The 27,198-nt window shown below is 46.8% G+C and overlaps 1 protein-coding gene across 4 annotated transcripts; it reads right to left on the reverse strand.

Annotated features, from left to right (window-relative positions):
• Positions 1–235: 235 nt before the first annotated feature.
• ARHGEF5 (Rho guanine nucleotide exchange factor 5) lies at positions 236–27,198 on the reverse strand. Of its 4 annotated transcripts, none has more exons than XM_084977551.1 (15): positions 27,043–27,198; positions 16,812–19,908; positions 16,194–16,251; positions 15,704–15,768; positions 15,248–15,501; positions 10,600–10,622; positions 9,929–10,081; positions 9,508–9,637; positions 9,190–9,264; positions 8,662–8,751; positions 6,776–6,933; positions 6,034–6,195; positions 3,944–4,014; positions 1,943–2,047; positions 236–956 (listed from the first exon to the last, which is right to left on the reverse strand). In XM_084977551.1, the coding sequence occupies exons 2-15, from the start codon at positions 19,894–19,896 to the stop codon at positions 799–801; spliced, it is 4,587 nt and encodes a 1,528-aa protein (XP_084833677.1). In that variant the 5' UTR covers positions 19,897–19,908; positions 27,043–27,198; the 3' UTR covers positions 236–798. The 4 variants fall into 4 exon arrangements, with proteins under 4 accessions (XP_084833677.1, XP_020919258.1, XP_084833678.1 ...); XM_021063599.2 differs by having other exon boundaries at positions 10,600–10,760; XM_084977552.1 differs by lacking the exon at positions 1,943–2,047.

Consider the following 27,198-nt stretch of genomic DNA (forward strand, 5'->3'; position numbering starts at 1 on the left):
GGGGTTTTCATGACCTATTGATTAATTGTAATTCCTTATACAATCTCTGAGCCTATAACAAGAAGAAGGGTGGCTCAGACTCTCAGGACTCAAAGAACAGAACTGGCTGCTGCCATAACCCAGGCACTATTGAAGTCTTTCAGGACCCCTAAATCAAAGAGCCTGGAATCCTCATGGGATTCCCTGTCCTGTATTTTGTGCAGGGCTCAGGAATCTGGGAAGAAAATGTCTTGGAGAAGTGCCAAGTGCCAAGTTTATTAGTGTGAGGGTATGACCCTCACATAGCCACAATAGACACAGATCTCAGAGATGCGGGCACTGACTTCACGCCCACAATTATGGAATATTTCCAGAGCTGGAAGATACCTTGAAGGTCACCATGTTTACCCTCCCGTCTGTTGTGTCAATCTCCCTTAAACAGCTCCCTTCAGTGGACTGAGGTCAGATTCTGGTTAAGATATGGCAGCTTCTGTTCAGCTCCGAATCTGAACTCCGGAAGAAAACTTTTAAGTTACTACAGGTAGAAGTCAAGTTCCCTGGCTGAAGCCTCAGTGGCCCCTTCTCCTATGTGAAAATGTTCCCAGAGTCCAGTGCAAAGTCCCCCCCAAAATTCCCCCACCAAGCACAAAGAACAAAAAAAGGAGGCCTGGAACTAGCAACTGGTTGCTCCCGATGTTGTCCTTGGACTTCTGAAGGTCTAGTTCTTGGTCCACAGAAGGCCTCTGTTGCCGGGTTCCGGGGTCAGACCTGTCCAGGGCATCTTGCCTTTAATCTCAGGGGATTCCTCCTGGAAAGAAGCTAGGTCTGCTGTTCCACCAGCTGTAGTTTGGCAGTCTTGACTCGGTGGGCTTCCTTCAGGTTCCGTGCACGGACATCTGGGTTGGAAATGAACTCCACTTGCTGGAGGGGGAACCAGCCTTGCTCCCCATCTGAAAGTCTCACACCTTCCAGCCAGCCTATGAGCACAGGATGGATGGGAAGAAGAATCACCTGGAAAATCCTCACAAATAATTTCCCCAACCTCCCTCCTGCAAACTCTTCTTTTTTCTTTTTTCTTTTTTTTTTTTTTTTTTTTTTGGTCTTTTTTTGCCATTTCTTGGGCCGCTCCCACGGCATATGGAGGTTCCCAGGCTAGGGGTCCAATCGGAGCTGTAGCCACCAGCCTACGCCAGAGCCACAGCAATGCAGGATCCGAGCCGCATCTGTGACCTACACCACAGCTCACGGCAACGCCGGACCCTTAACCCACCGAGCAAGGCCAGGAATCGAAACCGTGACCTCATGCTTCCTAGTCGGATTTGTTAACCACTGCGCCAACGATGGGAACTCCAATGCAAACTCTTCTGTGTTATAAGGCTGAAGAGACTTGGGAAATCCAGCTTCCCAGTACCCTCTCCCTGGCTGCCCTAGCTCTAGCACAGTCTACAGTGCCTACTCTTGACCTTTCTCTCCACTCTTATGGGTTGAACTGTATTTCCCCCAAACTCATGTTGAAGTCCTAACCCCATGTGCCCCAGAATGTGATCTCATTTGGGAAGAGACTTGTTGCAGATGTAATTAGTCAGGTTAAGATGAGGTCATACTTAAGTGTGCCATTAACCCAACATGATTGGTATCCTTATAAGAAGAGGGATATTTGGACACATACAAGCACAGACAGAAGGAAGACAGAGGTAGAGCTTGGAGTGATATTGCCACAAGCCAAGGAACATTTGGGGCCACCAGAAGCTGGAAGAAGCCAGGATGAACCTTCCCCTACAGTCTTCAGAGGGAGCATGGCCTTGCCAACACTGTGACTTTGGACTTGTAGCCTCCAAAACTATGATATATAAGTCCCTACTGTTTTAAGCCACTCAACTCGTGGTACTTTCCTAGCAGCCCAAGGAAATGAAGACATCCTCCTGAAAGGCCCAGCATGCTTCTCCTGGATTCTACCTCTTACCATCACTGCTTTGCTGGGTCACCATCACCACGTCTGCCTTCTCTAGCGCCAACTCATCATTCTCTCGGGGTTTGTAGGCTCGAAGGCACTGAACTTGTGGGGAATCTTTGGAAGAGAAGAGCATGAGTGAGGTTAGTGGAAAGGTGGGTGACTAGAACATGAAGAAGAAACTGAGGTGGAGGCGGGAGCTTGGGAGCATTTGGGAGCGAGAAACTTTGGACTGCTAAAAGTTACAGAAGAGAGAAACAATTAGATAAATCCTCACCCTCTACCAAGGAACAAAATGGTTGATAAGGAAACAGAAATGCCAGAGTTGAAAGGAATCAAAAATTCTATTTCTCCAGCAAAGATGAATTGAGAACTAGGTTCTGATGACCTTGGAGTGACTCATTATTACACATAATGGAGATTCTGCTCAAGACCTATCTTCCCACTGAAACCTTCCCTGGTCCTTTAGTCCTCAATGGATTCTGTCTATGATAAACCATTTATCTTTTACCTAATTGTTTCCTGTTTCTGTTCTGCCTCTCTAACTACATTGTAAACTCTCAGTTGATGCTCATTATTTATTCTCTTCATGGTACAAAATGTGGCAGTAGAAGAGGCTGAATCAGTGGGCTTCCAGGTGTGACCCAAGAAAGGCACTTAATGTTCTTTAGCTTCACTTTTCTCACCTGTCAATGACTGGGTTGGTCAAGGGGACTCCAGAAAATTATAGATTTTATATATTTCTTTTTTTTTTTTTTTTTTTGTCTTTTGTTGTTGTTGTTGTTGTTGTTGCTATTTCTTGGGCCGCTCCCACGGCATATGGAGGTTCCCAGGCTAGGGGTTGAATCGGAGCTGTAGCCACCGGCCTACGCCAGAGCCACAGCAACGAGGGATCTGAGCCGCGTCTGCAACCTACACCACAGCTCACGGCAACGCCGGATCGTTAACCCACTGAGCAAGGGCAGGGATTGAACCCGCAACCTCATGGTTCCTAGTCGGATTCGTTAACCACTGCGCCACGACGGGAACTCCAGATTTTATATATTTCTAATATTTTTGTAAACCAGAGAAAATGTCCATAGCTCTGAAGTTCAAAATAAACAAGCTTCAGAGTAGGCCTGACCCACAGCCTTCTATCATACATGAGTTTATGGCTCTTTCTACGTTATCACACTGCACTGGTTCTCTTAGAAAATAAACAGAACACTGCATTGTTATCTGTACTTGTTTTTCCAAAGCTTGTCCATTTCCGCCATTCACAAGGTCACAGTGAAGGAAGAAGAATTATCCTGCCTTCCTTACCTACTGGGGACTTGAAGCCCAGCAGATGGATCACACGCTGAACAAGTTAACACAGCTGTTTCTCCTGGTTCTCCTACTTCCTTTTCCAAAGTTCCGTGTATGTGTTTGTTCTTTTGAGTCACTAAAGGCCCAGTGTTCCTTTGAATGCAGTTCCTCTCTAGATAGGAATGAGGGAATTCATGTTGGAGGACAACTGGAGGGCTTAGTGAGTTCCAGACGTCCAGTCTTAGCATGAATGCAGACATACTCCGAATGTGTGTGCCTGTGGTTGCCCATGGGTGCCTGGAAGCCTGGGGTGGAGGCAATGTCGTGGGTTATCTTGTACAAGAAGGGGTGTGGTCAGGACAAATCTATTGTGTTGCTCTCCTCCCCAACTCCCACTCCAGACCTACTTTCTCTCCCTCTTTCCCAAAAACCTTCAAGTCAGTAAAATCTAGGCATAATAATGGCAGGATAGACTTAAAGGGGAAAATATTTAAAAATAGCAAACTATTGACCAAGGTAGGGAGTGTATGGTGGGGAAGAAGCATTGCCATGCTAATGAGCAATTTTAAGCAGGTTTTTAAGCTCCAGTAGCCAGCCTCACACCTTGAATTTTGGACAAAAGCAATAAATAGAAGCATCACAATTACATCCCCCCTCCTCAACTTCTTCATCCAAAGGACACTTCTGACCCTGCCATTTTGTTCCCCCCCTTAGACCTTCACTCACCGTAACACTCCAGAAGGTCCAACTCCTCCCTTGGCATGGACAAGGCTGAGATCCATCGAAGCTTTTCACTTCTGAGGAAACAAAGAAGGGTGACGGCTTCGACTACAGCTCTGGGGGTGTAGGACAAGGGCTGATGATGGGGAAGCGAAGGGACTATGGGAGAAAGTGGTCTAGTTCACTGATACCCTGGACAAAAGTCAATGGGACCCCACTTGGATGGAAATTTGACAGCATTGTTCGTATGTCTTGTCACCCTTTATCTTTCCCCTTCTCTTTCCAAGCTTATCCTCTTTATGGCATCTCATATCGTTCAATGTGGGGCATAAAGTCAACTGTCAATTATGCACATGGAGATTTTCCATTTTTGGATGTGTACTAAGCAAAATGTTCATCACAGTTTAGATTCCCTCTATCACTCTACATACTTTTTGACACTCTTCTGCCCACCTTCCTTCAATCAAATATCTCAAGAGTTGAAATTTATTCTGTAATCATAACTAGATCAGGGAGATAATGCTACCGTTTCTTTTGATGTACTATAATTCAAGCCTAATTATGAAATTGTGTCTGAAGGTTTTTGCATTGTCTTGGCCTATTCTTCCAAATGTGATGGAGTTAACTGAGAACTGACACTATTACTGTTCCAGGAAGATGCTGCCCAAAGCACAAAACAAAGAACAGGAGGCTGTATCTGATTACTTAGGCGACATTTTGCAACTGTACCAGCACCGCTGTTCCATAAGCAAGGACAGACGTTACTGATCCCACCCTGAAGTATCCTCCAAGGGACAAAACTGCAAAGTGTCTACAACATGAGGATTCTTAGACCATTAGGTATCATGTCAAACTTTTTTTTTTTTTTGTCTTTTTGCTATTTCTTGGGCCGCCCCTGCGGCATATGGAGGTTCCCAGGCTAGGGGTCGAATCGGAGCTGTAGCCATTGGCCTACGCCAGAGCCACAGCAACGCGGGATCCGAGCCGCGTCTGCAACCTACACCACAGCTCACGGCAACGCCGGATCGTTAACCCACTGAGCAAGCCCAGGGACCGAACCCGCAACCTCACGGTTCCCAGTCGGATTCGTTAACCACTGCGCCACGACGGGAACTCCATGTCAAATTTTTAAAGAGGGTTTCTATATCTTTTGTAACAGCAATGATAGCTACAACTGTTCATTATAGTAGGTACTGTGTACTGATTTTATAGACATTGTTTTTTAATACTTTTCATGTTATATGTATGTGTGAATGTATTTAATTATTATTATTAAAAAGATAAGCAGGAGTTCCCGTCGTGGCTCAGTGGTTAACGAATCCAACTAGGAACCATGAGGTTGCGGGTTCGATCCTTGGCCTTGCTCAGTGGGTTAAGGATCCGGCATTGCCGTGACCTGTGGTGTAGGTTGCAGACGTGGATCTGATCCCATGTTGCTGTGCCTCTGGCGTAGGCCAGTGGCTATAGCTCTGATTAGACCCCTAGCCTGGGAACCTCCATATGACACAGGAGTGGCCCAAGAAATGGCAAAAAGACCAAAAAAAAAAAAAAAAAAAAAAAAAAAAAAAAAAAAAAAAGCAAATTAAAATTCTCAACATCATGGATTTTGCTTAACAGAGGACTGGGTTGGAAGATGGGAAGAAAGAAAGCTGAAGGCACTCTAGTGCTTATCTGATTTACATCTGATTCACATTTATGTCCATCAGCCTAGGACACAGGAATGTCTGGCTTATACACATGGGCATTATACACATGTATGTCAATCATCCAATGCTTTAGTTACTCCCTACTAGTCCATCTCCTTTCTGATGCCTCCCAGACTCTGTCCTCCTTGAATAAAGGGAGTATAAAATAGATGCTAAGCCTGGGTAGAGATAGCATCTTTGTACCCTCTCCCACCCGTTTCCTCTAAGGCTTCTATTAGCTCTAGGAGTTTGGTTTAGGGATTCTCTCTGGATGCTCCCCAGTCCACAATGGGGAGTGCTGTGGCTGTTTTCCAGACACATTTTGTGCCTTGGTCCCACCTCCTTGCCAGGTGGTTCTCCCCTCCTCACCCATCTCCCACCCCCCAATTCCTCTGCCCAGCCCCATCTCACTGAGTCTCAGTGCGGAAGAGGAATTCGGCCTGGGTGCCCTGTGCATTTTGCCTCAGGAAGAGCCGGAAGAGGTTTTTGTGAGGTCCGTGTAGCTTCATTTCACACTTCTCCCCTCGAACAGAGGAGAAGGGAGCATGGTCAAATACCAGGAATCGGCTGCCCCTGCAAAATATGAATCAGCCTGACTCTAGGGTTGTCATACTTCATCCACTCACATTATCTTTAAAATTCAAAATCCCTGAGCATCTGTACCTTGAACATTCTCAGAAAAACCATAAGATGGGGTCAACTTTCTCCCAGGAGGGTAGTTCCAGAGTCCCAGAGGACTTGTCAACAACTTGGAAAACCACACATCTAGTGCAATGGATACTTCACATTGTAGAGTTTTAGAAACAGAATGAATAGAGAGCTTCTGAGGCCTAAGCATCTCTAGGCTGAGCCTAGCCCAAAGAAGCACAAATAGACTGACCTAAACATGTGATAAGCCAATGCACTGCATTTTGCTCTGTGTCTACAACTTGGTATGGGTCCTGCCATGGGATCTGTTGATATAATTTGGCAGGATCCCCCTGTTTGCTTTGGACCTTTTTCCTCTTCTCGAGGCCATGACTTGGACTCCCTGGCGTGAGCCACGGAGAAGGGTTCCTGTAGGAACATGACCTTTCTCTGTCCCTTTCAGTCCCTCCCTCTTGCCTCATCCCACTTCCCCCTTGTGCTTTGGCCTCTCATTCTAGTCACTGACTCTCGGGGCCGAGACAGCAACAGACAGTCATTGAAGAGATGCAGGTGGACTGGCCGCGTGTTCAGTTTCCTCCGCAGCCCTGGGGAGATGCTGAACTCCAGGGCCATCAGCTCTCCACTCTTCACCAGCCAGCGTGACTGTGAAATGAGTGGAAATATCTGCAGAGCAAGGAAGAGAAAGAAGACAGTGTCACAGACAGGGAAAGCCTGAGTCCTGCCCGCCTCACCAAGCCTCTTCCTTATAAGTCCCATCACTGACAACTCCCTCTTTCTCATACTCCTTCATTGCTCATAACCCATCCACTAAACTCAGTTTCTCTCTGAACCATCTAACTACCATTGTCTACTGTGATGTGGCTCCCATGCCCACAGCTCAGGCAAGTGGAAGGTGCCATGGTCCAACCTATATGGTGACTCTATGAGAAAGCTTAGCCCTAGAAGCCTGAAGTGAAGATGAGATGGAGGAATCCAACCAGGGTGTGTGAAGAAACAAAGCAGAGAACAGTACGATGTGTCTCTTTGAAGTTCAAAGCCTAGGGCAGTTCTCACATTTCTTCTGTCTCTGATTATAACTCTTACTGCTCCAGTCAGAATCAGAAGCGGGATGAGAATAAAGAGAACTAAGTGGAGTCTGCCTAGAGTGGAGCTTGGGTAAAGATGAGAAGAGTGGACTATGGTTAATATGTAGATAAATAAGGGATTTTCCTTCTCTTCTAGGGAGGTAAGGATGGTCCCTGTTCAGAATTTTGATGTGGAATGTCTATTTTAAATTTGTATTTGGATGAGAGATTGTAGCCCTATATTTGGATTTAATATTGTATGGCTTTGGTTAGACAACATGGAGGCCTGATAAAATATTGAATGGTTCAAGCACCGAAAATATATCTTTTTTTTTTTTTTTTTTGTCTTTTTAGGGCCACACCTGCGGCATATGGAAGTTCCCAGGCTAGGAGTCGAATTGGAGCTGCAGCTGCCAGCCTACACCATAGCCGCAGCCACAGCAACACGGGATCTGAGCCACGTATGTGACCTACACCACAGCTCATGGCAACACCGGATTCTTAACCTACTGAATGAGGCCAGGGATTGAACATACATCCTCATGGATGCTAGTCAGATTCGTTTCCACTGAGCCGCAATGGGAACTCCCCAAAAGTTCTCTCTAATGCCCAGTTCCCTAATGCACACTCTCTCCCTCAGGTAACCACTGTCCTTTATTATTATTATTTTTTTTTTTTTGTCTTTTGTCTTTTTTTTTGTTGTTGTTGTTGTTATTGTTGCTATTTCTTGGGCCGCTCCCGTGGCATATGGAGGTTCCCAGGCTAGGGGTTGAATCGGAGCCGTAGCCACTGGCCTACGCCAGAGCCACAGCAACGCGGGATCCGAGCCACGTCTGCAACCTACACCACAGCTCACGGCAATGCCGGATCGTTAACCCACTGAGCAAGGGCAGGGATCGAACCCGCAACCTCATGGTTCCTAGTCGGATTCGTTAACCACTGCGCCACAACGGGAACTCCTTTATTTTATTTTATTTTATTTTTTTTGTCTTTTGTCTTTTTTGTTGTTGTTGTTGTTGCCTTTATTTCTTAAGTATCTTTCTAGAGTTTCTTTATGTAGACAGAAACAAATACATACACAGATATGCATCCCAGTTCACCAAAGGTAAGATGTTATATAGAATACACATAGCTCCACCCTTTTTTACTTAATGATACATCTTGGAGATGCAAGCAGGCATTGGGGTACCCCAGACATAGGACAGAACAGAAGGTTTGCAGAAATGAGGAAACAGACAGGGCTACTGTGAGAAAGATGGTTCTGTTAGAGGATGACCTGTGGTATTTGCTAAAGAGAGCAGGGTGGGGACCCAAGGGACTAACTTACTTTGCACTCAAACTCAATCTTCTGGCTCAGGTAGATGAGCTCCTCTGTCCGCCGCATTCTCTGGACATTGTTATTGCAGTCTCGGATCAGCTGAGTGTTCACCAGGGGAGGAGAGAGGAAGAGAACCATGTTAGAGTCCCCTGCAAGAAATCTGGAATCTGGCTGTGACAGCTTTATCTTTCCACCAGCCTCAACTTGAGTGAGGGCGGCGTCATGGTAACATTGTAGGACAATAATCATATACTTTGTATGGCCTAACAGAACACTTCTGGGCTACATGGAAAGTAAGATTTCATCTGGGGCTTGTGGTAGTGAGACCATAGTTCCTTGGTGTGGAGTGTCCTTCATGTGGGAGTGGAGGCTGTGGGGGTATGTATGTTTAGAGGGTTGGTGGGTGCAGTGAGGTAGCTGAGGGACCCCATTAGCAGGTGCCTGTGCTTTCTGGAGTCCTGGGCTGGGGCAGGGGAAGAGTTCTCAGTGAAGGACGATCAGGGGTCCAAAAGTGTGTGCGGGGGGGGGGCTGCCTACCTCCTCCAAGGCGTGGTGTGCCTTCGTGGCCTCTGCTTCCTCTGAGGACCCGGGCTGTGTTCTCTTTAGAATGTTCTACAGGACGAACAGCAGGCAGGAGCCAGATAGAAAGAAGGGATGGGAAAACAGGAAGAGGGGATTGGGGGTGGGTTAGAGAGAAGTTCAGAAACAAAATTTTATCAGCAAAAATCTCTGAGGGAGAAGGGTATGGGCGGGGGGGTGGGTAGCTGCTGACATTGTCTGCTGGGTGTGGGGAGTGGCAGGGGAAGGAACAGATCTTTGGATTAAGGGGAGAGGGTTGAGGTGGGGTCTACAAACCTGCAGCAGTAGTTTGAGACGGGTGATACGCTGGAAGGGCAGAATCAGGAAGGACTTGAGGGAAAGGCGTTGGCAGATGGGGTCACTCTCCAGCTTCTCCAAGACCTCTCGGAAACTGCTGTTGTTATTCCTGCAGGGCAGCAAGCCTCTGGTGAGGAGAGATGTGAGGGGTCTTGGGGGACACAGGGTCTTGGGGAGTGGAGGCTCAGTATAATGTCTGCAGGTTGGGAAAGAATGGTGGGATCCAATGCACAGGAGTCCCAGGCATGAGGGCTGAGGGCACTTGATCTGGAAGTGGGGTGGGGCTTGAGAGCACAGAGCAGGTACAAAAATATGAGATGGTACTCTGGGTTGGGTATTGGAGTTTAGGGCAAGGTCACTGCAGGGCCCATATGGGGACTGAATGGGGGTCAGGTCTCACAGCAGGGTTTGGAAGGTGCGTTCCTGGTAGGTCTGGTTGGTGACATAAGGCAGGTAGACCCGGCGGAAGTGGGGGGCATGGTTCAGGACCACATCGCACACTTGGAAGGTGAAGATGTTGTTCTCAAAGTTCTCCTCCAGGTCTGAAAGGAACCTGTACAGAATTAAGACTCATGAGACATGTGGCTCTCCAGTGGGCAGTCACCTGGCCCCTGCTATGCCCTGAGCTTATAACTTCTTTCCATCAGTCAATAACTTTTATTCACTGTCCTTAGCTCTGTGCCCCTGCTAGACTAGTGTTCTCTCCAATGCTGTCCCTAGTTTCCTCGTGATCTAAATCTCTGGTCCTAATATTCCATTTCTCATTCTTCTTTTGATCCTGACTATTTTCCTGACCATTAGATGCTTCCCACCTGGTCTCCAATGCAGGGCCTGCCCACAGGTACATCCAGAACCTCTACCCAGGAAGCATTTCTCATTCATTTATCCATTAATGAATGTTCCCATCCCCTGACATACCTTCTCCTCTCTTTGTTCTGCCTACCCCTACAGCCATTGGGAATCATGGTAGAGCAAGGAGAGAGTTCTGAAAAGAGGGAAAAAACTCTCGAAAGGTTTACAAGCTAGAGCGGGAGGCTGAGTGAGTGGTATTTAGGAGAAGGAGAAACTCACGTGGTGCTGACATCACGCACATCCTGTAAACGAGAGAAGAGCCACTGGTGATCCTGGTTGGAAAGTGTGGCCCGAAGCTGCTCAGAATGTTGGAAATGATCCACAGCTATATGCAGACTGCGCAGGTATGAGGCCTCTGACACAATCAGCTCAAATTTTGCCTGAGAGGTTTGTGAGGAGGAAGATTAATTTAAAACATTTATTGAATCCCTGGGGGATGCCAACCACTTTGTAATGTTTTAGGGAAATGAACTTATTGCAAAACAGAAACAGACTCATAGACTTTGAAAACAAACTTATGGTTACCAATGCGGACAAATGAGGGAGGAGGGGTGGACTGGGAGTTTGGGATTGGCATATGCACACTGTGGTATTGGAATGACTGGCCAATGGGGACCTGTTGTGTAGTACAGGGACCTCTGTCCAATATTCTGCGTAATGTTTTAGGGGTAGAGTGATAAAGAAGACAGACCCTTTTAGAGCTTACAGTCACACCAGAACCTAACCTGATATCAGGGGGGAGAGAGAAAGGACATTTGAAGCTGAGGGAAAAAATAACATGTGCAAACCCTCAAAGATGGAAGAGAAAAAGATGCTTTTGACAAATTCAAATTGAGTATTCTTGGGCCAAGTGTGCTGAAATGGTAGCAGGAGATGAAGCTGGAGAAGCTGCCAGAGAGGAAATCTAGAGGATTATGTGAACAAGGTAAAATAGTTTATGCTTAAGAAAATGGAAAAACAAAAAGAGGTTTTATGTAAGGGAATAACTTGATTTAATTTGTTTTCTATAAAGATGCTTCTAAGCATAGTATGAAGAAAAGATTAGAAAGGGTAAGGGAACGATGAAATCGTCATAGTAATGCCTCATGAGAGGTGAAGACCTAAATAGCCATGAAGATGGGGAGAAGTAAGACAATTTCATAATTATGTAGGAAGGAGATTTGGAAGATCTTGGTTATTTAGTAGAATTGGGGGCTGAAAGAGGAGGAAGGGTCAGAGCTAATGCCTCAGTTTTTGAGTTTGGTCACTAAGTGAATGATGGAGTTCTTTACTGAACCAGAGGACTTTTAAAAAGGAACAAATTAAGGGGACGAAGGTAATGTGAGGTCAGGAGAAGCAGAAGGAAGCAGGCTATCTGAGAAGGAGATGGTGCTTTGAGGTTTAATGGAAATAGTGCAATTATTTGGAGGTTCCAGCAGGGGGAGCACTGACTCAGAGCCCTATTCTCTAGCTCTGCTAGTCATGCTCTTCCTTCATCCAAGCAAGCAGCTTCAAGGCAGATACATGGCAGAGAAAAGAACACGAATGCGCGAGCGCACACACACACACACACACACACACACACACACACACACACACACACACTCACACACACACACACTCACACACTCACACCCTCTCTCCCCTTGGTGATGATTTGGATAACTAATGACATGACTGGATGACGCTCACATACAACACTGAACCAGGACACTAAAGGTTCACCTGTGTCCTAGCTCTAACATTCACTGACTATGTGACTTAGGGTGGCTCATCTAACCTCTCTGAACCTCAGTTTTCCGGTCTGTGTAGGTAAAGTGACTCTCATCACAAAGATACTGTGATAGTCAAAAGAAATGGAGTCAATGAAAGCCCTTCTCCCACAAGTGCTACTTTAGGAAAGAAATATAGGTATATAAACATAGAGGCTTTTTATTTCTCAGAAACATGAGACAATAGCTGGCTCAGGAGCCCTGGTGGACCTCTTAGCATACTGGAGTTGGTGAAAGAGCTCATGTTTATATCATCTCCCCACTGTTTGGTCCATAAATATGGACAGATGAGTAATTTTCTGAATATGTCCATGTGCTTTAAAAGTTGAGGTCAGCACAATGGCCCCACATCTGAGCTTCAGAAAATCTAGAAATATATACCTCTCTGTTTAACTTGGTATAAGCACTGTTTATCCATAAGTCCTCTTGGCAGAAATTTTACCCCTTCTCACTTCTGAAAGAGGGAGAGTATGGCACTAATATGTGTCAGACTATGTACCAGACACTATGCTAAAGGCTATGTATGTGTTATTTCATTTAAACACACAGCAACTCTGATAGGTAGGCATTATTATCCTTGAGTTTTACATGAGGAAACTGAGATTTAGTGAAGTTATACAACTTGCTTAAGGTTACACAGCTAGTAAATGGTGAATCCAGGAATCAAACCCAGGTCAACTGGACTTGAAATTATAGTAAATATATTGTGCATGGTGTGAAGAAATATTCTCATCTCATTACTTTACATGGAGCTGTCCAGTTTTCTCAGCACCACTTACTGTACATTAATGCACCACTGTACAATGTTGTGTCATAGATTAATAGGCTCTCTAGTCTGTTCCATTGGTTTATGTGTCTGTTTTTTGTGTCAGTACCATGCTGTTCTGATTACTGTAGCTTTGAAGTATAGTCTGAAGTAAGGGAGCAAGATACCTCTAGCTTTGTTCTTTTTTTCTCAAGATTCCTTGGGTAATTTGGGGTATTTTGTGGTTTTGTATAAATTTCAGAATTATTTGTTGCAGTTCTGTGAAAAATGTTATAGGTATTTTGGTAGGGACCGCAATAAATATCAACTCAAAATGAATTAAAGACCTAAATGTAAGACCTCAAACCATAAAACTCCTAGAAAATAAAGGCAGAACACTCTTTGACATAAATTATAGTTTTTTTTTTGATTTGGCAAAATAAAAAAAAGCAAAAAACCCAATGGAATCTAATTAAACTTAAAAGCTTTTGCACAGTAATGGGAACTATCAACAAACAAAAATACAACCTAGTGAATGGGAGAAAATATTTGAAAATGATATGACCAGTAAGGGTAAATACCCAAAGTATATAAAGAGTTCATAAACTGAATGTCAAAAAATGAAAACAACCTGATTTAAAAATGGACAGAAGACCTGAGTGGACATTTTTCCAAAGAAGATATACAGATGGCCAAGAGACACACGAAAAAATGCTCAACATTACTAATTATCAGAGAAATAGACATTGAAACAATAATAAGATATCATCTCACTTGTCAAAATGTCTATCATCAAAATGTCTACAAGTAAAAAATATTGGCGAGGATACGGAGAAAACAGAACACTAGTACACTATTGGCACAATTTTAAATTAGTGTAGTCACTGTAGAAAACAACTGGAGGTTCCTCAAAAAACTAAAAATATGATTCAGGAATCTCACTTGGGCATATATCAAAGAAAATGAAAACACTAATGTGAAAAGATTCATGTACTCCAATGATCATAGCAGCATTATTTATAAGAGCCAAGACATAGAAGCGTCCATCAACAAATGAATGGATAAAGAAGATGTAGCACATATACATAATGGGATACTACTCAGCCATAAAAGAGAATGAGACTATGCCATTTCCAACAACACTGATGGACCTAGAGTGAGGTATGCTTAGTAAAGTAAGTCAGAAAAAGAAACACAAGTATTCTAGGTTATCATTTATATGTGGAATCTAAAAATAAAACAAACAAATATATAACAAAACAGAAACAGACTCATAGATACAGAGAACAAACTAGCATTACTGGTGGGGAGAGGAAAGGGGGAGGGGCAAGATGGGGTAGGGAATTAAGAGATACAAACTACTTTGTATAAAATAAATGAGCAAGAAAGATATATAGCACAAGGAAATATAGCCATTATTTTGTAATCACTTTAAATCAATAATCTATAAAATACTGAAGCACTATCTTGTACATCTGAAACTGATATAACGTTGTAAATCAACTATACTTCAATTAACAAAAATAAAGTGGTAAACATTTTTGATTGATTACTATGTACTAGAAACCTATTTTCTTTGCTTCTCCAAGTTATTTTTTTGCGACACCTTTTTACAAATGAAGAAACAGAAACTTGGAAAGATCAAGTAATTTGGCCAAAGTTAAATAGTTAAATAGCTAAATATTAAAGTGTGCTTCACATCAAAGTCATTTATATTGTCTTTCCTTTGTGCTTTATTGTCTTCCCAGAAAGAAAGGTTTTTAATCCATAGTTTTGGTTGATTATTGAGATGAGCTCTCCATGTAAAACATACTAGTGATAGTAACTTAACATCAGAGCTTTACTATAGTCTTGCTCTTGGGAGTAAGGACCAAGCAGAGACTGATGGTCTTTTAAAGGCCTCCAAGAGGCCAGTGACCCACAGGACAGCTGCAAGGGGCATTCTTCAAGGGAGCCAATAAAACCCCCTGCCTGTGCCTTAGTTAAGAAGAAAACCAGCACAGATGGAAATCCTGGTTAGAAGAGGGAAATTTTAGTCTAGCCTGAAGCTAGACTAACTAGATTAACTCCACACACCTCCAACAAACTCAAGGGTGTGGTCACTTCCTAGAAGCCCAAACCAATGGGAGTAAATGGCCCATGTCATGAGTAGGTGGAGTAGGTGGAGTGGGGGATGGTGGAGATATTCAGGAAGCAATTCAGACCCATCAGCACGGGGATGACCCACTGTCGTGGTATGCACATGTGTGTGGTGAGTGTGTGGTAGGGGTGCTGGTGAATAGGAGATATGAATGGGATGGGAGCTGATGAGGCCTTGCCTTCCCTCCTGCAGCAGCTGCCCAGCCCCACCCAGCCCCTCCCTGCTGGGTACCTCCTGGAGTTTTTGGTCTTCATGGGTCATGGAGAGCAGGACAGTGCTGTTGCGTACTACGGGAATCTCCTGCCAAAGGGAACCACTGGAGGCCATGGAGAGTCGCTGTAGATAAGACTCTGAGGAGACCAGGGCCTTCCGGGGCTGCCGGGGGGAGGCGGGTCCTGGAGCCTCTGTCAGGCTGTCCAGCCGCTGCTGGCTCTGAATTTCTTTGTTCAAAAACACATCACTGTATTCCTGGTAAAGCAGCTGAGCTACAGGGATGAAGAAGCATGGGAGAGGCAGAGAATTAGGGAGATGGGGAGCTGAGGCACAGACCACCAAGCTGCTTCTGGCTCTCCTGGTAACTCTTTCCCCCTATAGGTATCATCACCTCACTGCTGACAGCCAGGAACCCCTCTCCAGTTTTGGGCACAACACAAATGCAGGTCCACAGCTCTGTTTCAAGGTACTCACAGGAGTTGATGAGCTTGGAGCAGCGTCTTGAAAAGCCTCCCATCACCTCTTTCGGCTTTTTCTCCCTGCAGAGTAAAGAAGGGCTCTGTGGTACTTGCTGGCCATCAGATACAGAGAAGCGCCAGGTGATCACAGATAAGACAGTCTCTAACCATTGGGGCATGTACTGGAATATAAGGGCCAAATCCCCTAGTGAGGCAAGTGGCAGCCTGACCCATTTTGGGTAGTTTGTAGCTTTTCAGGGTGCCATATTGAACTTTTACAGGAAGTTCAGTTCATGGCCAAGGGCTTAGGGAGATGGGAGAGTGGGACTCAGCTGACAGAACCAGGTAGATAAAACATCTCCCTACCTTGGAATCCTACTGTATGTCTTTTTCCCTCCCTACCTCTGGAAGAGATGGGGTCCTAGAACCTTGGTCAACTAATGAAAATCTCAGTATCCTAAGAAAAGAGAATATGACTGTATCCATTAGAAGAGAGAGTAACTCACCTAAAAACAATGCTGTCTGAAAGGCCAGGGGTTTTTTCCATGACTGGGCCTCTTGTGTCTGAAAATGGAAATGGGTAAAGTAACTGCAATATCCCAGAGGCGTTCAGAGATGGGCAAGGAATGTAAGATCTAGAATGGAAGATGGAGGCATCTGGATGGAGGGAGGCAGGTGTAAAAGGGCTCGGTTGGGAATCTGAGAGAGAGGGAAGTGTCAGTGTAGAAAGCATTTGAGGACACTGGTCCAAGTCTGTCCCCATCCTTCATGCCAGAAAGTGAACTGGACAGGTAGAAGATGTCTTCTCTACTCCTGGAAGGACACCAAGCAGGTGCTTGTAATTGGAAAGCAGTGGGGGTGGGGGCCCAGAACAACCTTGGGACAAAGAGGTATGTGAGAAAAGAACACCATGGTTGGGTGATGGGTGGAGATAGAGGGGAAGGAGAAGAAAGATCATCACCATAAACTCAGAGAAGCTCGCAAGGACTTTCCTCTGTGTTGGGGCTGGGTGTGTGAGTGAAGCCAGCAGAAGAGCCTGGGGGACAGAAGAAAGATGAGAGGGGAAGAGCTGGATCAAGCTTGGTCTGACATGAGGGACACTGTGGTCCTTGCCCTTGGCTCACCTGAAGGGCCCTCGGGTAGGATAGAAGGTCTGCGCAGGCCTTGCCGGTGCCAGTCCTTGTGCTTATTTGACCCATCACTGTGGATGGCATCTCTCCCACTGCTGCCCTCTGGTGGTTTCCCTGGTTCGCGTCTGTGGGGCCAGCTGGATGACTTTTCCAGTTGGGGATGGCTGGGTTTTTCTGGCTGCCTTGCTCGCCCCAGATCCGACCTCCTCAGGCCATTGGCTCCTTCCTGAGGGGCTGTTCTTCTCAGAACAGGGACAGGGACTTCAGACTCTTCTGAGAATCCTGGTTCAGAAGTTGGTCCCTGGCCCTCCAGAGACCAGGAGGTGGTTGGGGAAGAGGGACTTAGAAGGGTGGTCATGTTGCTGAAAGCCATGCCAGGGGGCACTTCACTCTTACTCCTACTGGTAGAAACCAAAGAGTCTGTTGATCTGCCCATGGCTGGAGGCCAGGAGGTGCGTCCTGCAGAATGGGGAGTGGAGATTGTCCTCTCTTGACAAATAGGCCTTGTCTTGGCTTGATCCCCTGAATGCACAAGTCCTCCCTGAGTGCTCCTGCTCCTCCCCCTAGACTTTGGGGGTAATGGGGGTGGTTCAGTAGGAGGATCCATGACAGGGACAGGGGGTAGAGGCTTGTAGATCCTTGAGCTGCTGGGAGAAGAAACCGGATGATGGTGGGGGTGGGGCGAGTCAGGAGTTGGGGGTAATGGCTTGTTGTATCTCTGCCTGGGAGTAAACAAGGTCTGAGTATGGTGAAGAGGGTCTGGGGTGGAGGGCAGTGGTCGGTGCTGCCTTGCCACAAGGGGGTCAGGAACTTGGGGGAGTGGGCCTCTGGGGGGTCCATGTAGCCCTGACCCTAGGGCCAGTGGAGGAGGATGGCCCCCCTGCTTCAGCATGGGGACCACAGCATGGAGATGGTCATCTCTTTCCACCACAGAGGGGTGGACATGCCTCTTCTCTGGGGGAGGCATGGGCAAAGGTTCATGGACCCTGGCATCTACAGAGATGAAAGGTAGGGAAGAGCCACAGGCAGGGGATGCTGGGGCAAAGGGTGAGTGATGTGGGGATGCCCACTGCTGACTGCCATGGGGGCTGCCAGGGCTTTCTGGCTTGGTGGTGAATTCTTGAGCTTCCTGGCCCAGAATGGGTAATGAACTGGAGGATTCTGGAATGATGCCATTGTCTCTTCCATTTTTCCTGCCCCTCCTTGGGATCACAGAGCCATAGATGGCAGGTTTGGGTGGCCTCTGGGGCAACTCAGAGTGGGAAAAGGAAAGCGATCTTCCTGCCAGGTCCGGAGTTGGTTCTGTCCCATGAGAACCAGGAAAGGAGTTGCTCCTCAGGTGCTGGACTGGCCCAGCACAGCCAGCTAGCAGACCCAGAGGGCTGGCCTGGCCTGCTGAGGGGAAGCTGGGAAAGGCAGCTGGTGGATCCTCAGAAGTCCCACAGGGAGATGGGCTGCTGGTCAGTCCAGGGGCTCTGGAGTTTTCTGGAGAACACGCAGTATCGGAGGGCTCTGTACTAGGAAAGGTGACTGGGGGGCTGCCAGATGGTGAGACAGTTGTGCCGGGGGAGACTTCGGAAGGGCTGGAAGGGGCTGAATCTGGTGTCCTTGGTGGGGTCACTAGTGTACTGGCAGAAACCACCTCAGTCTCCTGGCTGGATGCTGTCCCCTTCCCCAGCTCAGATCCCTCTTGCTGGTTGTACTGAGCTGCTTCTTGGTCAGATGACTCCCCATCAGGAGAGGAACTCGGTAAAGAAATGGGCTGGTGGGACAATCCTGTAGGCTCCAGTGCAGAAGTCAGAGCTTTGAGGGGCAGTTCCTCAGCTCTAGGCTCTGTCTGCACCTTAGGGATTGTGATCATGGGAGAAGAGACCCCAGGGGCTCCCAGCACCAGTGTGGAAGGACCACCATGCTCCCCTTCTCCTTCTGTACTCCTCTCTTCTGCTCCCTCCAGGGTGTCCACATCCCAACTCCCTGGTTCCTCCTCGCTAGACCCTACCTCTTCCTCCTGCTCCTCTATCACTTTCCCCTGTAGACCCTGATCTTCCTCTCCAGTTTCTTTCACTGGTTTCCCTGCTAAGCTTTGAGTCTCCTCGTCCTGAGCATCCCTGATACTTGCTTCTGGCTCTGACAACTCCCACCCCTTCTGTTCCCCTTGTTCCATATCCCCGTGGCCCTGAGTCCACCACTCCCACTCACCATGACTCAGATCTCCCAATTCCCTGTTAGGTCCCACTCTCTCTCCTTGTTTTGCAAACATCACATCTTCTTGAATCTGCTCCTCTATTTGTCTCTGTTCTCTGTCTGCATGATTGACCTTCTTTCCCATCTGCTCCAGCTCCCCTAAAAGCCCAGCAGAGCAGACACCCTCCCTCAGAGTTCCTTCCCCTTGAAGTCCCTCTTTCTCTGGTCCCTGTTCCCCAAGCCCCTCGGCCTTCTGGAGACATGGGGGCCCTTCTCTCCTTGGACCTTCCTGCCTGATGGTTCCACTTCCCAAGTCCTGCTGCTGGCTGGTCTCTGTGGGGTTGTCTTCACAGGAAGGACCAAATCTGGTCTGAGCAGAGGTATCTGGGCAAGTTTCCTCCTTCTCTTCTGTTGGTCCAGTTTCCAGTATCAAAGAAGTGAGTTCTGGTCTAAATTCTACCTCCATTCTTCTGCCCAGTTCACTGGACATTGAGGCCCTGTCTAGGTATTCACCCTGGTTGGGGCCAGTCTGGAGCTCTGGGGGAGCTGGCACCCTTGCCTGTCTGTCTTCCAGGCTCTGGGGCACTGCCTCCTGGTGCTCTGGAGTGTCCTGGGGCTCAGCCATCAGGGTTTCCTGGTCAGTCTCCATGTCTGCAGAGGCTTCACTGGGGAAGGAGGTCATGCTCTCATTTGCATAGTCATTTACATCTCTCTGTCGGGTCTCCAAGAGTGGGTGTCCCTCTGCCCACTTATAGGATGGGTCCTTGCCCTCCTCAGCTTCAGGATCCAAGGCAGGGAGCTGGCTGCTTCTCATGGGAGCTGCCGAGGTAACACTGAATTCTGCTTCAGCAGGAATGGAAGTCGGGGCTCCATGTTGGGGCTCCTCAGCCTCCATCAGGGCTGAATCCTAGAGAGGAACAAAAGACAGATTTTTAAAATCACTTCTTATGATTTTATTTATCAGAGGACAGACAATGAAGGACAAGAGTGGGGCATTTTTTTGGTTCCATTTACAGTCATTCTTCGAGACAAAAGGTACTTCACAGAATAAGCAATCACCGCTAAAACTTATCATTGATTTATTCATTTAATACACATTTACCAAGTGATCCTTTCAAGTGTGGGGCATTCAGAAGTGAACAAAGCAAACTAAGAGCATGTCCTGATGGTGCCTGCAGTCTTGTCAAGGGAGACAGATAATAAACCATTAAATTAGACCGCTGTCAAAGAGTACCAAGCATCCCAGTGGCCATCACGTTCCAGATGGTATCACGTCATATTGTCTCTCCCCGTCTACTCTCTGGACACCAAGAGTGACTCAGTCTCATATAACTCCCAGACACTGTGAATGACACACCCTAGAGCTAACCGCTCAGAGAAGCAGTGTCTGGAGGGGGAAATCTTCCTCCTAAGCTGCTGACGGGATTAAAAATCGGTCCAGCCATTATAGCCAGTGTCTGAGGTACTAAAGCAAACTGGAAATCTCCTTTATACGGTGTCTGGGTTTTACTCATCTTATTTCCCATAGTGTCTAGAAAAGCCTGTAACTAATTAACAAAATACTGGTTTTCAATTACAGAGGCAGCTGTAGTAAAGTGGAACTGTAACCAGACTTAGATGAAAACCACAGTAGATATAATGGGTGCCCACTTGAACAAGGTCCACAAAACTGTGTACCCCTCATTTTAGAATGCTCACCTTCTCTCCAACAACTGTGCCACCTCCCCTCACCGTTGGCTACCTTTCTGACCTTCCCGCCTCTCTTTCCCACTTCACGAAGAATTCACAAACCAGTGGAGAGGAAGAGCTTCAGTTTCTGGCAATACAGAGTGACCCACACCTCCCTCTTTCCATCCTTCCGTCCTCCCTAAGCACCTATTAGCTCTCCCCATGACGCTATGGATGATCTCTCTCACAGCTTAACCTTCTCTAATGGCACCACTCCAGCAGAATTTAAGCATCTCCATACCTTTCTCATCTTTCAACTTGTACACAGAGTTCTTCACACCTGCTGCCCTGACCTTCTCACATCTCACCTACCTCCAACCAGGCTTCTAGAGCACCACTCTGCCCATCTCCCCACCAAACAAGACTCTGAATGCTGATGTTTGTGGTTCTTGCCAGCATTTGACACTACATTGGACACTAATTTGACATTAGAAATGCTCTTTCTTGTTGTTTGTGAGACTATATTTTCCTGATTTAACTCAAGTTCCCCTAGTCCTCTTACAAGGTTATGGTACCCCTCTTCATAGCACTTACCAACTAGAGTTCACTTCACTTCTCCTTTGTAGCATTTATACACTTCTAATTATGTGATTACTCATGTATTTTGATTTATTATCTATCTCACACAATAAGTGGTAAGCTTCATGGGATCAAGAACAATATCTGTCTTATTCAATTATCTATACCTGGCCCATACTAACTGCTCAGGAAACATTTTTCTTTTTCTTTTCCTTCTTTTCATAGGGCTTCATCGGTGGCATATGGAAATGCCCAGGCTAGGGAGCAAATCAGAGTTACAGCTGCTGGTGTACACCACAGCCACAGCAATGCCGGATCCGAACTGCATATGTGACCTACACCACAGCTCAAAGCAACACTGGATCCTTAACCCACTGAGTGACGCCAGGGATCGAAATCACGTTCTCACGGATATTAGTCAGGTTCTTAAACCACTGAGCCATGATGGGAACTCCAGGAAATATTTTCAGTTACAGGATAAAATTCTTGTTTCCCTCCTGGACCACATTCTCTGTATCTAATCAGTCACTCAGTTCTACTGACACCACATCCTAAGTGCCCCTTAAGTCTGTCCACTTTTCTCCATGTCTGCTGCTAGAGGCTAGGACATGCTGTTAACCTCTCATAGCCAGGCTCCTTCTCAAGGCATTTTCACCCCAGCATCTGAGTGATCCTTAAAAGCCCTACTTCCAGTTTAAATTTTTCAGTAGCCTCTGACTGCCGTTGGGGAAACCCAAATACCTATCATGGGTTATATGCCCTCCACAGCCTGGCCTCTGCCTTCTTTTCCAGCAGCCTCATGGCCTGTCAGCACCTCCCTCACCCCACCCACTGGCTTTTCCTCCCTTTAGCTCACCTCCCTCTCTGTCACCCATAGGCCTTCACATTTGCTCCTCCTCTGCCTAGAATCCTCTTCTTCTGCCAGGAGAACCCTTTACTTCTTCTCTCAAACTCATTGCACCTGCAGTTCCACATTCAATGTCTATTTTCTGGGCTAGACTATGAGCTTCATGAAGGCACAAACACTGCTCTATTAACTGCTCAATCCCCTCTGCCTGAAGCTTGGCTGGCCCCCAACAAGATATATTTGCATACATGAAGGAAAGAAGGAAGGAAGGAAGAGCACAGAATTGGAAGAGTGCTATCCAGGTTTTACTTCTGCCTTTTTTGTGTATTGCTAATTTTAAGGCAATTGTAGAAGGATGTAATTTGTTTGAAACTTTGTCTTTATTTTTATTTTTAATTTATTTTTTCAATATTTGTTTGTTTATTCATTTTGCTTTTTAGGGCCACACCCATGGTACATGGAGGTTGCCAGGCTAGGGATCAAATTGGAGCTATAGCTGCTGGCCTATGTCACAGCTACAGCAACGCAGGATCTGAGCTGCATCTGTGACCTACACTACAGCTCACAGCAATGCCAGATCCTTAACCCACTGAGCAAGGCCAGGGATAGAACCCACAACCTCATGGTTCCTAGCTGGATTTGTTTTCTCTGTGTCACAATGGGAACTTCTGTTTTTCTTTTTAGAAAGGATATAATTTACTCTCTCCGCTGGGAGTTCTAATAAAGATTAAATAAAACAACACAAAAAGTAAAAAAAGTGCATTGGTAGCATTGACCGTAATAGAAATGTCAGGAGTTATAAGTGTTACTGGAGACAGAGAAGGAGGAAGAGATAGAGAATGTCTATGAGAGAAATACAGGATTTAGCAGCTGGAAGAACTTTGAGAGACACATGGAAAATGTGGCCTAATTTACAGATGAGGAAACTGAAGGTCAGGTAACCTAGACATTTGCTCAAGTTTCCTGGGCAAATGGTACAGATAAACTCAAATCAAGGTCTCTTAACTTAAGTCTATCATGAGCAATCAGAAGTCCAGCTGTAAGAAAGCTGTCAGGTCATCAGTCTAGAGAAGACCCTGGGGGCCTATGAATCTCACAGCTGTACTTGGACTCACACTTGTCCTGTCTGGCCCAGGCTTAAAGTGGAAGCCCACCACCCCAAACGCCTGCCGTCTTGCTGAGATATTGCACATTCATACATGCTTGCACAAGCACACATGCACACGTGTGTACGCACACACACACACACAGCCACCCTTGCAGGTTCTATGCAGGAGAGCCTGACATAACCAAACAGGCAGGTCCCCAGTCACCCTGCAGCTGTCGTATGTGACAAGCTCCTGGCCACCTCATAGACACAGTTACCATCTATATGGGGTAAAGGGCCAGTAACACAAGCGTACTGTCTAGAAGGACTTTTATGTTCTTTTCCAGTTAATTGACACAGTGTGTGATTTGCTCCCTACATCCAGCCCTAAGTACAAAATACTATAATCACTACAGATGATACTGTGACGTGACCCTATTTTCCCAACCACATGTTAAATGATATACTTGCTCACCATAAGCACCTTCTAAAACTTGGCTCCTACCTGCCTAAGGAGACCTTGTGACTAAAAACCTGTAGCCTCCCCTCACTGGTATGCACACTGTCCCAGCCCTATAACCATCCACACTGGCGTGTCCTCAAAACAAGCAGTCTCTAAATACATATGATATATCTGCTATATTCAGGTCATATCTACCGACAGCATGTACCACATGAACACCTTCAGCGCCATTCTAGTGACACGTGTGTGTCTGTCTCCCACAAGCCCACTGACACGATTTTTAACATTATCTTTACTCATTTGGAAATACTGGTGGTGACCGGCTCAGGCACCATTTCCTTATACTTGGTCCTGTCCTAGTAATCCTATTTCAATCAGGTATGATAAGCCTAGAATGTGACAAAGCTAAAGGAAATCTGTAAAACATGGGTTTAGTCACAGAAAGCCACCAGCAGAGAGGTTTTTATCCCCACTAGGTTAGAGTTGCCTCCTTTTCACTGGGGTGATGAGTGCAGGCAAAGACAGAGCATGGCACCGTGGTGATCTAGCTTTCCTCCAGACCAGGGTCTTCTTTGCATCGGCTGCCCTTGTCCACAGAGGGCACAGATTTCCTTCAAGACAAAGCTCCAAGTCACCCCACTGACATAGTGTGTGACAGAACTCAATATCCACCCCCTCGCCCCCGCTTAGGCCTCCAAATATCCATTTCTGGTCACCAGACATAAATTTGTATTTCAAAGATGTCCCTCCTCCTTCCCTACCTCCCCCATCACACTACTTCTTTAAACCAATGTCAAGGGCATGTGTACTTTTCTTCCTTCCTTCCTTTCCCTCCTTTCTTTCTTTCTTTCCTTTTTTTTTTTTTTTGGTCTTTCTTTCTTTGTCTGCCTTTCTTTCTTTGTCTGTCTGTCTCTTTCTTTCTTTCTTTCTTTCTTTCTTTCTTTCTTTCTTTCTTTCTTTCTTTCTTTCTTTCTTTCCTTCCTTCCTTCCTTCCTTCCTTCCTTCTTTCCTTCCTCCCTTCCTCCCTCCCTCCTTTCTCTCGCTCTCTCTCTCTTTCTGTCTGTCTGTCTCTTAGGGCTGGACCTGCAGCATATGAAAGTTCCAAGGCTAGGGGTCAAATTAGAGCTGTAGCTGCCAGCCACAGCCCCAGCAATATGGGATCCAAGCCATGTATGCAACCTACACCTCAGCCCATGGCAAAGCTGGATCCTTAATCCACTGAACAAGCCCAAGGATTGAACCTGCATCCTCATGGATACTAGTCAGGTTCATTACTGCTGAGCCACAAAAGGAACTCCCTCAAATATTCTGAATTCCACCACAAATCACTGGAATACTCTTGAGATAACAATACTTCTCCCTTTACACTGTATCACATCTATTCTACCTTAGGAAAAACAACCATCAAATCAAAAAATGTTCTCATTTTGATTTCAAAAATAAGGTCACCAGCTGGATTAAGGCCTTTATTCACTGACATTATTGTCCCCAGTGCTACAAAGGTATCAAAATAAAACTAGCTTTCTAGACTAACTGCTAGGACATGTGTTCTTCTCATTTTAGGACAGCCCCATTATCCAAATGAAATCTGTAATAAATATCTCTTATCTAGTCCCTAATGTCTGAAAATATCACATCATCCACTGCCTTGTAGACCCCATGGGCTGACACAGATCATCATTAGTGGCAATGTTGCCACATACCCCACAAGCCCACCTGTGGCCCTGATGCGAGTGTGAGTGACTTGTGTCCTTAACATAGATCCTGATGGTGACCTTGTTCTGGTCCACCTTGTAGACACTATAAATGACCAGCTTCTGTTCACTCCACTTACATGGTGAGTGACTCACCCCTGTCTACACCAGATGCTGTAAATCATCTGTTTGGGTCTACACCACTTGAGTAACACTGATCCTGTTCTTGTCCACAGTGCATAGTGACTGACCAATCCAGACGCCATGAATGACATGTTCTTGTCTACCCCACAGACACTATGCTTAATGCTGCCACAGACAACCACAGACACACCACACTGTGGGTAGCCCTATACTCTAGGGATCTCTAATCTAGAAAGATTCTTGACTCTATTTAGAATCACTGTATTCTTTTGATAACAGGGATTCCTTTGCACATCTCCTGACTTCTCTCTTCCCCACTAGGACAATGACAAATATTTCTCCTGCTGGACAGTCTCACGCAGAAGGGACACCCTTCCATGCCCTCCCCAAAACTCACTCCATGGACAAGGTCCCAGTTTCAGGCCCCACACACTGGTTAGCAAAGGATCCTCCTCTTGCCAGGGCCTCGACCAGGGGCTCTTTCACACTCCAGGTGTAGAGAAACCAGGAAGTCTGAGCAAGAGGCCACATCGGGAGATAGTTAGCCAGGAGGTGGGATTTCTGGAGTAGTCAAGGATGCAAGACCTGGGGCTGTAATGCAGGAGCAGCAGAGGGAAGAAGCTAGAAAAGAAAGTCACCCTCTCTCTCCCTTGTCTGTTGGACACACCTTTTCCCCTTAATCTGACAAGAGTCCTGACCAGAGTTCACTCCTAGGGAAACAGGACAGCAATGCTGGCTTTGGAATCCAAGATCCGGGAAGGGGAGCCCTGCTGAGATATGAGAATCAAGGGCCCCGGGATGAACTCCCTGGGATAGTCTTGCCAGTGAGTGGTTATAAATGATGCTCAGTATTAGAGTTCAGAAGGGTGTTCTAGCACTCCCGCCCCAACACTGGAACAGCTCCCCTCCCACTTCCCCAAGTTCTGAATGCACTGTTATGATCAACACCAAGCTGTGGAAGCACTCCCCATATGTGGGGGCACAGGGTGGAGGGCAGGGCAGGAGTCCTCTTTTCTAGGGGTTAAGGCTTCTTGGCTAACAGGGAAGAGTGTAACTTGGACATAACGCAGCGTAGGAATCCATAGGAAGTTAAAGGAAGGAAGGCCCGGGCCTGGTTAAGAAAGAGGAGAGGACAAAACATCTCCAGGTAGGGAGAACGTCCACAGAGGGAATCTCAGTTATTCCTCATTACAGGGGTTATCTTCCCACCCCCGGGGCCTAGACTTTGAAGCGAGAGCCCTGATTACCGGCCCAGGGAACATCTAGGGGCAGGGTGCCCAATTCCAAGGCGGGGACCAGGCCGGAAGCAAATTTTTCCAGGCAAGAGCATTTCTTCCAGCTTCCCTCCCCTTCCAGACCAAGGTACTCGGTCGCACACCCCGAACTCTGCCTATCTGCCCAGCTCCCCCTTTCCGGAGGCTGCGCCCCGGAACCCAGCGGGGGCTGGTCCCAAGGTGAAGGCCTAGATCTCGGTCCTTCCCGCGCCCCTCCCTTCCCTCCGCCAGGGCTCTACTGCCGCCCGCCCGGAGCCTAGAGCTGCGGGGGAGGAGGGCACCCACCTGGGCAGTGTCACATGCTGTCCCGGCCCGAGAGTCCCCTCGGGTCCCAGGCGCCGGCCGGCAGTCCCCAGCACAGGCCCCGGCCGCCCCGCCGCCCCGCCCGGCTGGGAGGGAGGGATCTGCTTCTCCTCCTCGGAAGTTTCAGGTGAGGAAACC

Source organism: Sus scrofa, chromosome 9 (genome assembly GCF_054392235.1).
Source record: "Sus scrofa isolate SSC_HxYL_T2T_F1_AM1 chromosome 9, Sscrofa_HxYL_maternal_Yorkshire_Landrace_v2.0, whole genome shotgun sequence".
NCBI lineage: Eukaryota > Metazoa > Chordata > Mammalia > Artiodactyla > Suidae > Sus > Sus scrofa.

Excerpts from the sequence above, each read along its gene's own strand:
- ARHGEF5 (XM_021063599.2), bottom strand. The coding sequence starts at position 19,896 with ATGGAGGCTGAGGAGCCCCAACATGGAGCCCCGACTTCCATTCCTGCT. Across the intron at positions 9,265-9,507 it reads GTCTCAAACTACTGCTGCAG|AACATTCTAAAGAGAACACA; the intron begins GTTTGTAGACCC and ends TTCGTCCTGTAG. Across the intron at positions 957-1,942 it reads GACCCAGCAAAGCAGTGATG|GCTGGCTGGAAGGTGTGAGA; the intron begins GTAAGAGGTAGA and ends CTGTGCTCATAG.